Here is a 16,102-nt window from a genome sequence, read left to right on the forward strand (position 1 = left end):
GTCCTCCTTGCTCTGCTTGCTGAGACCTGTGCTCTTGGCAATGAGTCAACAGCCAGGCCAGAGGAGTTGGGTTGGTCTCAGATTGCCAGAAGCTTTCACAGGGTATCTCTCCAAGAAGGAGTCTCCTCCAAGAGGGGTCCCTGACTCTGAAGGCCCATGGCCATGAGATGTCCTGCATCCTGGTTTCTAAACTCCGAGCCTCAGCACAGGAAATCTGGTTGCTGCACTCCTACTGGGAAGCCTCCTTCCGTACCCAGTGGCTGACCCTCTCTCTTACCAGGTCCATTTTTCTTTACTGTGTCGCTCTTTGGGGCCTGCTCAGGGAGCCCAGTGCCACCATGATCTTGCTTCAGTGAGTGGAATGCCCCCCTTAGTTCCTGACTGTAGGATCTGTCCTCAAGAAGGAGAGGATGTAGTCTTCAGTCCAGCCAGAGTGGAGGCATGTGGCTCCCCTCGCGTGTGTTTTGTTGCCTTTGACTTATTTCAAGCCCGTGTTCAGTGTTTGGACCTCCCAGGGATGATGATGACGATGATAAAAACAGAGCAAACACTTACTGAGGGGTTTCCAGGTCCCAGTCACTGTTGCAAGTGCTCGATGTCTATTTTCTCATTTTTGTAGCATATGAGGAACCTTCCTATTGCCCTGGCTCCATGGCTACCTTATCTTCCTCATTCAGTTCCTAAAGAGAAATACTGGTCAGAGGCATAGCCCATAGCGAGCAAGTTAAGGAAAACCTCATTAAGGCCAGTATACTCCTATCCTAGGTTGAATGCAGATATGCACAAAGTACACACAAAGCCACAGGATAAATGTCTTCTATCCCAATTTTACCAAAACTATTTTTTTGGGGAAAGGAAGTAATTTAAAACATTGTTTTTATATAAAATAAAACTTTGATGGAGTATATTGAAAAATTCAAATCAACTACTTTAAAAAAATAATTTTAAATGGTTCTGATTTGAAATAATTTCAAATTTATATATGTTTCAGAAATAGTACACAGAGCTCCCCTATCTACTTCACCCAAATTCCCTAATTATTAACATTTCTGAGCTATATGAGACTAAGTTACAGACAAAATGCTCCATTACCCCTTTATACAGCAATGAATATTTCCTAATTACAAGTACTCTTGCCTACATAACCACAGTACAGCCATCAAAACCAGGAAATTAATGTTGATCCATTATTACCACAAATGATGTTTGAAGATAACATATAAAACATCTTTGGGGGAATTCCCTGGTGGTCCAGTTGTTAGGACTCTGCACTCTCCCTACCGAGGGCCCGGGTTTGATCCCTGGCTGGGGAACTAAAAATCCCACAAGCCTCGCAGTACGGGGGGAAAAAAAAATCTGTGCACTTGGTTATTTTATAAATATTAGTTAAGTAAAAGAAAGAGGCTTCAGAGAAAGCTCATTCCTGCTGGGCATGACTTTAGGTGCTTAATTCCCCTCGGCCATTACTAGCACTTTGGGGAAAAGTGTGAGAAACATTGCTCTGTGGGCTCTAGTTGACCATGAAGACCCAGCCCTGGATGTGCCAACTTTGAGGGTAAAGAATATTGATCCTACCTAGAAAAATGGTACAGATGAACCGGTTTGCAGGGCAGAAATAGAGACACAGATGTAGAGAACAAACGTATGGACACCAAGGGGGGAAAGTGGCCGGGGGTTGGTGGTGGTGGTGTGATGAATTGGGAGATTGGGGTTGACATATATACACTAATATGTATTAAATGGATAACTAATAAGAACCTGCTGTATAAAAAATTAATAAAATAAAATTCAAAAAAAAAAAAAGAATGATGATACTTACCAAAGAGAAAATATTTCGGATGTTTCAGGCCCATCTGGAGGTCCACCAAATGGGAACTCTGCAATGTTTTCACCCTGGCCCCAAATAGCAGATGGGAAGTGAAGACTTTTGTTCTTGCTGCATGCCCTTATTTATGTCTCCAACAGCCAATGTCATGGTCCAGGGACATGCTTGACTAGTTTACCATCAAGTTTTTGGGTGCTACTTTTTTTCCATCTCACTGATACAATGTGAGCATTCAGGTGAAGGGGATGTGGTCCACAAGTGAGAGGCAGAAATGTAAACACCTCAGGATCATGGGCACTGAACACTCTCTTTTGAATGAACATGCTTTTGTCTCAATCTGGGAACCTGCCCATTTGCTGATTGATTTGCCAGTCCAGGTATGGTGAGTTTGACCTTGGAAGATGTCTGAGATCCATTCGGGACCATTAACTAGAATGACACTTTGGGAACATCACTGGACTGGTTCAAGAAACCTGAATTCTCACTTAAACTAATCATGTGATCTTGGGTCCCCTCGGTCTTATTTTTCTCATTTGCAAAATGCGGAGGGGAGGACTAGATGATCTCTGAGGTCACTGGATACAATCTCTTAAGACATGATTTTACGAATATCTACTGAAAGAGCCTAAAGCTATGCAGATGTGAAGTTCTGTCTTGTGCTAAATGCCATGGCCCAAGCAGGAATTTGTATTGATTCTCACCAGGTCAGTTTGTTTGCTTGTTTGTTGGTTTTGTTTGTTTGTTTATAATGGAAATATAGTTGATTTACAATGTTGTATTAATTTCAGGTGTACAGTTTATGTTTTAAATGTGTAACTTCAACTAAGTTTCTATGTGAAGACCATAGAAAGTAACAAGTGTGATGTTTTCCCATTGTAACCAATCCATTGGAAAGCAGTGGACCACCATTGGTGGTAGTCTTGTGTAATGGAAGACAAACTAGGAAATGGAGCTGAATCAGAGGGTGGGAAAAATACAGGTGATCTTCCACAAGGGAGGTGAAGGGACAGTAAGCTTACCTAAGGACTAGTTTAAATGACTCAGGAGGGGAAGTTGGAAATGTCACTAGAGCCTTCTCTCCATCAACTGCCGTGATAATTGAACCCTTTGGAGAGGAGCTGGTAAGGAGGACACCCTCAAAAGTTAGTGGCCCTAAATCTTCTGCCTTCTTTCCATATCTTTGGATTCATGGAAGGTAGAGATGAGAAAAAACCCCTTAAGTAGTCTTAATATAAATACTCAATAGCCTTTTTTTTCCCCTCTAATTGAAAGCATTGCCCCCACCCTCCCCACTCCAAATTATCTTACCTAGAGAAATTAATACATATTTTCCTTTTTGTCTAACCTTGAACCCTACCTTATATGCTCTTGGCTAGGAAGTTTTTTTTGGCAAGAGGAGGCTGAGGAGGAGTTTGGCCTCCTTTGTTTAAGTCCTTTGTTCTTCTGTCATGGAAGTCAGGCCTGCTCCATCCATCACAGGTTTGGCCTCTCAACATTTGACATCACAGTAATAAATATAAATGATTACATCTCTCAAACTTTTCCTACACACCAGCCACTGTACTAAGCCCTTTATATATGTTGTCACATTAATCTGCATAATACTCTATGAAGTAGGTGACCTTTGCATAGATGAGGAAATTCCAATCTCTCTAAATCAAGAGGACTTTTCATCATGGGTGTATTTCCATTATGGGTAGACATCTTTCCTTATCTCACCGCTTGTGAACTTCCTACAAGGCCTCACTAGCAATGTTTTCCCATGCCCCCATGGCTTCATAGATTCTCCCAAGCTTACTGGCCTTGGAGTCCTGCACAGGAACACATCCTGGTAAGAGCTGTGACTGCGCTTTCTATCTCTCCATGGTAGAATGCGGGGATGGGATTGGGCGGGTGGTGTAGGAGGAGGACTTTAAAATGAAGATCTGAAGTCTTCGAAGCCCTTTTGGAGGCCCAGTTGTGCAGGAGCGTAGGAGGAATGTGGTGAAATGGGCCAGGGTTCTCACAGAGAAGTCTCCCTGGACGCTGTTGCTGTGTTGGTCTGTTTTCTGCTGCTGTAGCTCTAAGGTCATCCCCTAGGGCCAGAGACACTATGAAGAGGGCTGTCTGAATCAATGTGAGCAAAAGGGTCCCAGTCTCAAGGGCATTTCCTCTTCCTACACCCTGCCCTTGAGATCAGGACCCTTCTCTCTCTGTTGACTCAGCTGGCCCTCTTCATAGTGTCTATGGGTCATTTTCTTCAGAGTGTGGAGACTTTGGGGAACTAGGGTCACGTAGAAAAGTATCCTACCTAGGCTATCTCAGATGGTCTCACTCCTAGAAAGCTAGTTCACACTAGCTCCAGTTCTTGGCTTACATTCTTTACAGGACTCTGTTTCTGCTCCTTAGATCCAGGTCAAAACAATTTTCTTTAGAGCCATCTACACAAGGCTGGGCAATACTCCCCTAGACACCCTCCTCCCCCCTCCAAGCTCCCATCCCCAGCAACAGAAATCTCATAACCAATCAGTCTCCTTTTCCCATTTTTCAGTCTTTAAGTAGGAATGTATCAAGATGCAGCCTTGGTAACTGGCGCAAACCTGTTATTCGTTTTGGACCTCAGCTTCAGCCTTTGAAAGGCTGAATAGCCAAATGCTTATTTCAACATAATTCCTGGCATCCCTGAACTTGGCTGTGATCAGGATCATGTGAAGGAAAGGGTGACTGTCAAATCTAATCTGTTAAAGCATCGGTATGAAAACAAGGCAGGTCATTTGGGTTCATTGTTAATATCTGAATAATCTCTTTCAGATACTGGTGAGTACACTGAATGTGACCGGAAGTGAAATTTTCCTTATGAACTTTAAAAATGTTGAAAGGTCATTACCTCTATCAGTCAGGGGAAATATAAATGCATATTTATTATTTTAAGAAAAATGTTGTAATAATGAATGGTTGTAAAAGCTTGTACTACATATAAATTTTATTAAGAATTTTCACATAGTTAAATAGGAAAATTAGCTGACAGTTATATAAGTAATAGAAGAGCATGGATTAGCTGGATAACTTTAGGAAAAAACCTCATATACTTTTTGAACCAAAAATATTTACAACAATTTAATAATTAGCACAACTACTATTTAATTTAACAAATAGTACAAAGCAGAACAATAGAAATTAGATTAGATCATGAGTCTATGATTTCATTATATTATAATCTTTGTGAATTGATATATTAGCATTTGTCATGTTAAATAAACTAATCCTTAAAAACTATACTTTTTAGGAAGATTTTTAAATTGAGGTATAATTTGCTTACAGTAAAGTACACAAATCTTAAGTGTACAGCTCAATGAGTTTTCACAAAGTAAGCATAACCAGAGCAAGAATAGAACATTTCCAGCCTACCTCCTACACCTTCCCATTTAGCACTCCCCAAGGTTACCACTATTCTGACCACTATCACCACACTATAGATTGCTTTAGAATTATGTTTAATGTTTAGTTATTTAATACTATTTAGATCATGAGTATTTCAAGAAAAAGCCATATTTGGAAATTCTTCTTATTTCAAGAGGATACATTAAAAGCATAATTTTAGCCACTTAAAAAGTTTGTGAGGAGGATGTCTCCAAAACCATAACACCCATAAGAAAAATCATCAATAAAGAGTAAAAAAAAGAGTCGTGAAGAAAGAATAAAGTGAAAAGAAAAATCAGCTACCCCTAAAGAGACTTGGTTTTCTATGCACCTCAGTTGAAAATCATGTATTTAGAATGATAAATGTCTAGTACAGTGACCACAGTATATATAGATTTTACATTCAGTCATTTGGCATTTGGCTATAAAGTGTATTTATTGCCCCTCTGCTTTCAAGACTCATCAACGTATTGGCCCCTCACTCTACTTGAATTGAATTGTTCAATGTTCTGCTCCCCTTTCGTTTCATCATCCCTTCCCTACCTTCTCTCCTCACCATCTCAAACCACCCAGCCCACCTAGCAGGACTCTGCCTGCAGACTTATTCTCTAGCCTACTCATAAACATCATTCTAGCAGAAGAAAGACCTCAAGGAGAATTGAATGGGGTATTTGCCAAAGGGGTATCTGCGTGTTTGCCAAAGGTGAATATGACTGGACAGGGCTATTGCTACCATTACCTACAGCTAGCTATCATTACTGAATGCTTACCAGTGCCTGGGGTTGACTAAGGCCTCATAAATGTCATTTCTAAATCTTCCTGAAATCCTGTTGGGTAGGTAGTATTACTCCCATATATGGAAACATAGTTGCAAAGAGGTGCAGTTTTCTTGAGGTCATGTAGCCACAAAGGACTGAGCCAAGATTTACACCCAATTGTGTCTGGCTCCAAAGCTTACTCTGACTCTGGCAAGGCATAAGGGAGCACTGGAGCGTGGGAGAGGGATAGGTAGAGAGTAGACTCCACAGCTGGGAAGGCAAGGTCGAACAAGGTAGTATTTGGGTGCTCAAGTAGGGTGGGTGTGGGGCGGGCATGGGGCTTAGTGCAGTTTGTCTGGGACTGAGATTAAGGAAGAGAGAAGGGGCTGGTGATGGTCAAGGCTGCAGGCAATGCTGGCTGTGGGCTAGGAGTGGGAAGCTATCAGGACCGAGCCTACGTAAAGCCATAGCTTCTCCAGTTCTGCTCACCAGGAAGGGAGAAGCGGTGTCTGCAGCCGGGGTTTGGAGGGGTGGGGGGAGGATGGGGAGATGGCATTTCCACATCTCAACCCCTCTGGCCTGGGCGGACTGCCAGAGCAGAGAGCCAGGGAAGCACCAAGGCAGGAGAGATCATTATCGGGAGGAAGGAAGCTCTGGCAGCTCCCACCAGCTTGTTTGTGACAAGCAGGCACTGGGCCACGGAAGTCCCTTGAGGTCAAGGGAAATGTGATCCCGGAGCAGGGGGATGAAGCTGGGACACTCCCCTGACACTGTGCCGTCAGGGCCATAGGCGATCAAGCTAGAGCCAGGCCCAGGGCCCAGGAAGAAAGAGCAGTGGACAAGAGAAGGGGGAGGGCAGAGAGGTGTGGTGGGGCAGAGAGAGAGAGAGAGAATTAAGATCCTTGGAGCACCTCGTAAACAGTCCCTTGGCTAGAGAGGTAATGACCTTTACTGCAGCCAACATGGGGTAACTGGCTCTTCAGAGCTCTCGGGACATTGTTTCACAGGTGAAATCTTAGCTGGTTCCCCTGTGGTCCCTGCAGAGGTCTCTCCTTTTCGGCCCAGTGGTAAAGTAGAAAGTGCGCTGTATTTAGAGTCAGGAGACCTAGTTTCAAGTCCAGCTTCTGCTACTAACCAACCTGACAAGCTCTTTAATTAACAAATCTTTCTGAAATCTCAACGTCCTCATCCCTAAAGAAGGTCAGTTATCCTAGTCAGGTCTATCTCACAAGGGACTCACGTGGATACACTGTGAAAAGCATGAAATGCTATGTAACTATGAAGTGGTGCTGCTTTGTCTTCTTCCCTTCAGGCCACCTCCCTGCCCACAAGCCACCTCACTATCACATCAGAGCTGGGGAAGTGGCCTCGTTTAGGAATAGGAGTGGCTCTCGCCATAAATCCCCTACACTCCTTTTCCATTTCTTTCCTCCTCTCGTCATGCTGCCGTGAGAAGATGGGGTAGGGGAAAGATGTAGGAGGCACAGACCAAGGAACCCACACCCCTAAGCTTCTCCGGGATAAGCTTCTGGAAAAACAGCAACGAAAAGCTGAGAGATCACCATCTCTTCTGGAGCTTAGCCTACTAATGTATCACCTCAACTCCCCACAGCCCCACCCGCTCAGAGGAGCCTGAGCTAGGAAGGGCCCCAAGAGATGTGAGAAGAGAAGCTTCTGGGCTGAGGAGGAGTGGTCCAGAGGCCTGCAGAGGGATTGAAGGCGCGGCCCAAGCACGCAGCTGGCTGGAAACCTACAGGACATCGTCCAGGTGGACAGGAACCAGCTTGAATTTCCTGGGGTCCCCTTTCTGGGGAGGGTCACAGGCCACTATGTAAGCAGCGTGCAGTTGCTCCTCCTTGTACCTGCAGTCTGGGTACCTCCCTGAGGTGAGGTTACACACGGTCAGGGATACAGGCTTCTGGCTCCGGTGGCAGTTTTTACGGCCTCTCTTGCAGGTTATGCTGGGAGTCTGACAAGTGGCGGCCACACCAGAGAAGGATTCATGCACGAAGGTGTTGAGGCCTTTGCAGCGACTGGAGTACTTGTTGATGTTTTGCATCGCCGTGTTGCATCTCTGAGGCCTGGGCTGCACGTGCTGAGTTTCAAACCACTGAGCTGAGGTCATGTTTCTGGGCTTGGCACCGACTGGGTCCTCGGCCAGCCACAGCCCCAGCAGCAGGAGCAGCGGCAGAGGGCACAATCCTGCTCTGGCTGGCGCCATCTCTCTTAGGGGGAACAGTCAGAAGCGGGGGCTGGGGTCTCTGGGGACAGAGGAGGTGGAAATTAGCCTTCCTAAACCTGCTCCTTCTAGCTAATTGCCATCTCCCTCCCCTACTGTCTCCTTCCTGCCTCACCCTGTGTCTTTCCCCTCCCTTCCCCTCTGTGTGCCCCAAACCACTAAGACCCCACCCCCTAACCCTAGGGCTCCATCCCCCTCACCTTGAATCCCTATCCTCCTTCATTCTGTCCCTCATGCCTCCCACTCCTTGCTCTATCTCCTCTCCCTCAGGTCCATCCCTCTGTGTCCCCATGTCCCTACGTCCTTATTCCTTTCTCTGTGTCTCACGCCCTCCATGACCCCATCCCCATCTCCTCCATAGCCCCATTTTGTGCCTCCATCCCTCAGCATCTCTCTCCTCTCTCCCCTGTGTGTGTCCTCATCCCCTCCACATTGGGTCCCTCCTTTGTCCACTTTGTCACTCACCTGAGTATACCGCTCTCTGGCCAGAACCCATCCCTTCCCTGTCCTCTCTCCTCACTCATGTCCCGCCACAGGCCTTACCTCCTCACCAAATCCTCGTGTTGTGGCCCCTGCTCACTGGGAAGCACCTGCCTTCCGCTGGGCCTCAGATCTCTGAGGGCCTCTTCTCACCACCGAACTCCTTAAGAGCTGGCCTGGCTTGTGGTGCTTCTGTTTGAGGGCAGGCTGGGGAGTAGCCGTGGATCAGGAAATGAATCAGGTTCATGCCTCTTCACTTACGTGTCCCAGGTAAGTGGATACCTGTGGAGCTAGTACACCTGCTTAAACACCTTCAGCAGTGAGGAAGCCTGAATCCTCACGCTCAAAGACTAGCCTGGCCCCTAGCCACATGGTTCTAATGACTCTAATAATGCACCTGACTCAGGTGTCAACCCCAAGTGAGAGCTGTCATTTATCATCTCCTATATACACCTCTGGCTCTGATTCTGGGAAGAGCCAATCACTGTGGTGGTAAGGATTGCTTTTTCTGATCCGAGATAAAGATGGAATAGCCTAGAAAGTTACTTCCTGTCATCAGGACTTACTGCTTATCTTTTGGAGGAGATGGAGGAGACAGGGAAGTGGACCAATCAATCACCAGAGTCACAAGTCGCAGCACCATCCCACCTCAGCTATTCTACAATGATTCATCCCTCTGGGTCCCTCCCATTCCAGGGTCAAGCAAGGTCATCTGGCTTTACCTAGAGATGGCACCCAACACCTCTCACCCTTCACTCTTTCCCTTACTACTTTATTAAAATTTGCAACGCTTAGTGTCCTAATTTGAAAATACTATTGGTGGTGGTGCTGCTCCACAGCCAGCCTAGACCTTCCTCTACCGTGTATTCCCTGTTCCTTGCGGCAGTTACACTTGTGTGGAGAGCTTGGGTCCGTGCTGTTCCAGCGGCTCCAGTGAGCTTGGCATGGGAGACTCAGAAGAACTGAGAAACTGAGGAAGAGAAGCATCACTATCTGTGGATGGGAAGGCCTGGAAAACTGAGATGAACAGTGTTCTTGTTTTCAGGTTTCACCTGTAAGTAGTAGGTGGTCTCAGAATAGTGGGTTCAGGTTCATTCACGTAGTCAATATTTATTGAGCATCTACTATGTGCCAAGGTGCTTGGGATATATTAGTGAATAAAAGAGACAAAAATCCCTACATTTGGAATCCTTACATTTCATTGGGGGAATAGAATCCTTACATTCCATTGGAGGAAAGGCAGTAAAAAATACACCATTGCTAAGGAAAAAAGAACAAATGGAGATTGGTAGGCAGTGATTTTGATTTTTATTTATTTTTTATTGGAGTATAGTTGCTTTACAATATTGTGTTAGTTTCTACTGTACAGCAAAGTGAACCAGCTATACTTATACATATAACCCCTCTTTTTTGGATTTCCTTCCCATTTAGGTCACCACAGAGCACTGAGTAGAGTTCCCTGTGCTATACAGTCGGTTCTCATTAGTTCTCTATTTTATACATAGTAGTGTATATATGTCAATCCCAGTCTCCCAATTCATCCCACCCCTCCCTTCCTCCCTTGGTATCCATATGTTTGTTCTCTACAACTGTGTCTCTATTTCTGCTTTGCAAATAGGTTCATCTATACCATTTTTCTAGATTCCACATATATGCATTAATATACAATATTTGTTTTTCTCTTTCTGACTTACTTCGTTGTGTATGACAGTCTCTAGATCCATCCATGTCTTTGCAAATGGCACAGTTTTGCTCCTTTTTATGGCTGAGTAATATTCTATTGTACATGTGTACCACATCATCTTTATCCATTCCTCTGTTGATGGATGTTTAGGTTGCTTCCATGTCCTGGCTATTGTAAACAGTGCTGCAATGAACATTAGGGTGCATGTATCTTTTTGAATTATGGTCTTCTCCAGGTATATGCCCAGGAGTTGGACTGTTGGATCATATGGTAATGCTATTTTTAGTTTTTTAAGGAACCTCCATACTGTTCTCCACAGTGGCTATATCAATCTACAGTCCCACCAACAGTGTAAGAGGGTTCCCTTTTCTCCACACCTTCTCCAGCATTTACTGTTTGTGATTTTTTGATGATGGCCATTCTGACCAGTGTGAGGTGATACCTCATTGTAGTTTTGATTTGCATTTCTCTAATAATTAGTGATGTTGAGCATATTTTCATGTGTTTGTTGGCCATCTGTATGTCTTCTTTGGAGAAATGTCTATTTAGGTCTTCCTCCCAGTTTTTGATTGGGTTGTTTGTTTTTTTGATATTGAGCTGCATGAGCTGTTTGTATATTTTGGAGATTAGTCCCTGGTCAGTTGCTTCATTTGCAAATATTTTCTCCCATTCTGAGGATTTTTTCGTCTTGTTTATGGTTTCCTTTGCTGTGCAAAAGCTTTTAAGTTTCATTAGGTCCCATTTGTTTATTTTTGTTTTTATTTTCATTACTCTAGGAGTTGGGTAAAAAAGATCTTGCTGCGATTTATGTCAAAGAGTGTTCAGGCAGTGATTTTTAAATAGGGTCATTGAAGTAGGTGACTCTGGGACAAAGATTTCAAGGTGAGAGTGAACTTATGCTTGTCTGGGGAAGAATGCTCCAAGCATAGAGGACAGCACTGTAAAGGCCCTAAAGCAGATGGATGCCTGGGGAGTTGGAGGAACAGTGAGGAGTCCAGTGTGGCTGGAGCGGATGAGTGATGGGGTCAGAGAGGGACCAGAGGCCAGATCACGGGACGCCTCAGAGACCATTAGGAGTTTTGCTGTGCACACAGTGGGGAGCCCTAGGAGGGTTCTAAGCAGAGGAATAAAGGGAGTTCCCTGGTGGTCTAGTGGTTAGGATTCCAGGCTTTCACTGCCATGGCCCGGGTTCAATCCCTGGTTGGGGAACTGGGATCCTGCAAGATCCCACAAGCCGTGCGGCATGGCCAAAAGAAAAAAAAAAAAAAAGTAGCAGAGGAGTAAAAGCCCTATCTGTTTAAAAATCCCCTGGCTGTTGTGTGGATGTGACTGCAGAAAGGCCCACGCAAACCATGTGGGTCATACAGTTTGTGTTCTGGTCCAGAAGTTAGGATTTTGAGTCAGGAAGATGGGTGTTTGTTTTGAGGTCAGGGGACATCATTTTAGCAGATAGAGAGCATAGCTGTGGGTCAGGATGAAGTATCTTTGGAATAAAAAATGGTGCTGGAGGGAGAAACACCACTAGGTGGCAGCAGAGAAGCGGGAGCCAGTTCCCCCAGGCCTCTTGCTCCTCCGGTTCCCCCTCTGTGAGGCCTTGGCTGGGCAGCAGCATTCACTGCTTTGTTCAGGTGCCTGAATCTTTGTAGTTGGAACTTCTGGGTAGAGAATTATGCTTCTGCTGCTGTAGAAATGCAAATGTTTGGAGATAAAATCCATGGTTTAAAGCAGACTGTGGACAGAATGTGGATCAGGCCAGCCCTGGACCGGAGGCTGGGGTCAGAGGAGGGGGTGGGAGGCCAGGAGCTCATTTGGATTCCTCGCCTGCCCGGACTCCTCCTCACTTCTCATTATTCTAGGGTGAGATGTTTCCAAACCATGGCTTGCACTGCTCTCTGCTCTTGTATTTTCCTGTCATTATAATTATCCCAGTTTGCCCTTTAACTTCATCACGTGGGGTTCTCCAGAAGGCTTCCTTAGCGCTCTGTGAAAGTAAACACAGCCGTGCTGTCCCAGTTCAAAGGGAAGAGGGAGTAAAGGGTTAGGTTTGCGTGTGAAAACTGAAAAGTCGAACCTACTATTTGCACAGTTCAAGCTGAAACCCTTATTTCACCTCCATTATTTGGATAAGGCAGGTGATTTTGTTTACTTTTTTCGTCGGAACTATCCAGCTTCCAAGATCCGTTTCACTTTGCACTCGGTAGGATAATTTTGCCATGTTTCCTTCACTACATTCATAGGGTGAGAGGAAAGGATGGAGGAAGGGGAACAGGGTTAGGGAGAACAAAAGGAGTCAGGCATCAGGCCAAGGACTGGGCAGGGAGTCTGGCAGAAGAGAGAAGAGAAAAATTAAAGAAGGGAGAGCAGAAGACAAAATGGTGGGAGAGAAGATGGGAGGGAAGAAGGCCCCTCACGTGGCAGCCTCTATCCAGGGATGTGAGGTAGCTCCCCCGCCTCCTTCTCCTTCTAGCGGCATAGTCACTGCTCTTGGCCTAACCTCTCCCCAGGCTGCTGCTGTGTGTGTGTGTGTGTGTGTGTGTGTGTGTGTGTGTGTGTGTGTGTGTGTGTGTGTGTGTTTAAAGTTGTTCGGGTGGGTGTTGTGAAAATGCCAATAGTGCCAGGTGCACCTCTGCCTGTCTTCCCCACAGGACCACAGCTGCTACTTCCTCTAGCCTGCACTGGGAGGGGGTGTGGGGGGCTGGGAGAGAGGAGGGCCAAGCCTGGATTGGTGCCCACCCTTCAGAGGCCAGCCTCTCTCTCTTCCGGAGTTCCACACAGCCTCTGGATACCGATGGAAAGCCCGTGAGAGTTTCCCTCCAAGCAGGAGCAGATCCAAGTTCTGTTATCCCAGGATAAATAAAGGTAGTGGACTCATTTTTGTAGACGGGGAAAGTGAAAAAAACAGCAAGTCGGGGTCAGATGTGGGATTCACTTTAGGTCTTTGAATTCTCATGACCTTTCCTGGAACAGCTGTGGATCTGGAGGAGGCAGCAGGGACAGAAGGTTGGAATCTTTGGCTCCCAGACCAATGCCTTTAGACAAGCCAGGATGTAGGAGTGGAGGACCCGGTCTGGGGTTGAGAGGCCTCACCAGGTCACTCTGTCTCATAAGCCATTGCCAGTTCCTCATTTATCTATAGAATAAAATATAAATTCCTTAGCCTGATATTCAAGGTCTGCCGTAATCTGGCAAACCCGTCTTTCTAACTTTATCTCTGACTTTTCTCCCACTGATTGCCTCAACCCAGCCAGGCCGGTTTTCTCTCTTTCCTCAAACATACCTTTCATAATTCTCTTTATCTCCACTTAACTCAACTGTTCCTTGAGACTCACCCCGAGGTCCCAGGTGACTCCCTCTCTCCCCAGAAAACTTTCTCTGACCCTCCTAATTCAGAGGGATCTCTCTCACCTCTAAATTCCTACAACATTTACTATCTTCAAGATGTATAATTTTCTGCCTTGAGTCATTGGTTATTTCTTCATATATATTTATTGCTTTCCTCCAGTTTAGACTGTCAATTCCCAGAAGACAAGGACCATCTGTTATACTACTTCTGTACCTCCCACAGGATGTAGCATAGTGCCTTGCAAATAAGGGACCCTAAATGATTCAAATTCTACATTAGAAGGCATTCATTCAGCCCTTGAATGATCCCAGTCCCAGGTGGTATCACCTGAATCATCCCAGTCCCAGCTGAGGAACTGACAAGGCAGCTCCTGAACTTTCACCCTGGGGTGGAGGTGAACCTATGACAAGAAGGTTGAAATGGCTGAAGCAATCCTTTGGGTTCAAGGACAACCCAGGACACGGTTTGCTATTTGAACAATATGAGTTGGACAGGGCAAAAGTGATGCCACTGAGATTGTAGTGAGCTCACTTGGGGCAAAATCTTGGGGCTCCCCCTCAATCATAGGGAATCACCCCTGCACTTGTCACTCTAGCCAGTGGTTCTAGAAATCCTACCATTGGGGAGGGGAGGAGGGAAAGAATGTGTAGATGGCTCTATGCAGAAAGTCACTTTTACGGGAAAAATAACGAAAAGTTGTTTCAATGATGAACTATCAATAATCCTTTTGCTGGTAGAAGAACCAGCAGCATCACAAGCAAAGTCTAACAAAAATATTTCTAAGTCTTGGATATTTACCAATCCTTTTCAATATATAAAGTATAAATAAGTCTGCTTTTGTTAGGAAATCTGATTCTCTCATTAGACCAGAATTTCTCAACCTCAGCACAATCTACATTTTTGTCTAGATACTTCTTTGCTGTGGGAGCTGTCTTGTGCAATGTAGGATGTTTAGTAGCATCTCTGGCCTCTACCCACTAGATGCCAGTAGCACCTCCCAGTTGTGACAACCAAAAAAGGTCTCCAGATGTGATCCAATTGCTCCCCATTGAGAACTACTGAATTAGACATATGACCTCAAGCAAGCTACTATCCCTCTCTAAAACTTAGTTTCTTCATCTCTAGGATGATTCTTGCATATATAAAGTCCAGTGTAATGGGGTAACAATTCCACAAATCTCAGGCTTTGTCAGAATGGATGAAGCAATCTTATGGATCAGCTCCTCTGGGATAGGATTTTAAAGACCAGACCAGTAGGACTGTAGGTTGGAACGTGAAGGCCCATCGCACACTCAGCACTTTTCCTGGTCCCGTGTTCATGCCTTTTTAACATATGTTCATACGTGTGTTGTTCCTACTGAATTGTAAATTTAATCTGGACTGGAACTGTCTTATTTACCTTTCTATTTTCTTAGTATTCAACAATTTAAAGTATTTAAAAGTAATCAACGTGGGGCATGACTAATAGAAATCTTGGTGAAGATGAATTTAAGTCAGGTGTTAAATAGGGCTCTAGATTGGCAGAGTGGAGATGTGGGGAGGTCACTTGGCTCATTTGGGGAATATAAGACTTTGCAGGGCTTCCCTGGTGGCACAGTGGTTAAGAATCCACCTGCCAACGCAGGGGACACTGGTTTGAGCCCTGGTCCGGGAAGATCCCACATGCCGCGGAGCAACTAAGCCCATGAACCACAACTACTGAGCCTGCACTCTAGAGCCCACGAGCCACAACTACTGAGCCCACGTGCCACAACTACTGAAGCCCATGCGCCTAGAGCCCGTGCTCTGCAATAAGAGAAGCCACCGCAACGAGAAGCCTGCACACCGCAAGGAAGGATATTCCCCGCTCGCCACAACCAGAGAAAGCCCGCGCACAGCAACAAAGACCCAACGCAGCCAAAAATAAATAAATAAAATAAATACATTAAAAAAAAAAAAAAAGGCAGAAGGCTTTGCAGATGTTAAGTGAGTTGGGGAAAAAAGTGAGTTGGTATAAGACCTAGGAGACCGTATCCAGTTATCCATTTATATATTGTTTAATGGCTAAAAGTCACCTCCATATTGACCATCTCATTTTATTCTTGCAGCCTCATGAGGTAAGGAAGACTTTCATTTTATAGAAGAGGAAACAGAAGCTCAGTAGGTTATCTGAGATCAAGGCCTAAACTCTTTCCTCTACTATGTGCTGTTCCATCTCTGTAACACTGTGTGCAGAGGTGAGCGGTGGTGGGTGGGTAGGAATGAAGAAAGAAGAAGACCAAGAGGCATGAAAAGCCCCTTTCTCTTCCAAGGGAAGCTGCAGCCTTGAGCAAATAAGGAAGAGGTGGCACACGCTGAGGCTGGGGCCTTGTACAAAGTGCTAGTTTCCTCAAAA

General features: G+C 45.2%; 2 protein-coding genes across 2 annotated transcripts in view; one reads left to right on the plus strand and one right to left on the minus strand.

Moving 5' to 3' along the window:
- The window catches only part of LOC309625488 (ribonuclease 8-like), a 22,332-nt gene continuing 6,230 nt past the window's right edge, over positions 1 to 16,102 (minus strand). Inside the window, exon 2 of the mRNA XM_082385098.1 lies at positions 1 to 12,389. Within this exon, the coding sequence (XP_082241224.1) occupies positions 7,733 to 8,203 (471 nt within the window). The 5' untranslated portion in view covers positions 8,204 to 12,389 and the 3' untranslated portion in view covers positions 1 to 7,732. The remainder of the gene's footprint in view (positions 12,390 to 16,102) is intronic.
- RNASE13 (ribonuclease A family member 13 (inactive)) overlaps positions 12,397 to 16,102 on the plus strand; it is an 8,102-nt gene continuing 4,396 nt past the window's right edge. The window contains exon 1 of the mRNA XM_082385099.1: positions 12,397 to 13,244. The gene's annotated coding sequence lies outside the window, so the exon portion shown is untranslated. The remainder of the gene's footprint in view (positions 13,245 to 16,102) is intronic.

The sequence above is a fragment of the Balaenoptera borealis genome (assembly GCF_965194805.1).
Source record: "Balaenoptera borealis genome assembly, chromosome: 3".
NCBI classification, from domain to species: Eukaryota; Metazoa; Chordata; class Mammalia; order Artiodactyla; family Balaenopteridae; genus Balaenoptera; species Balaenoptera borealis.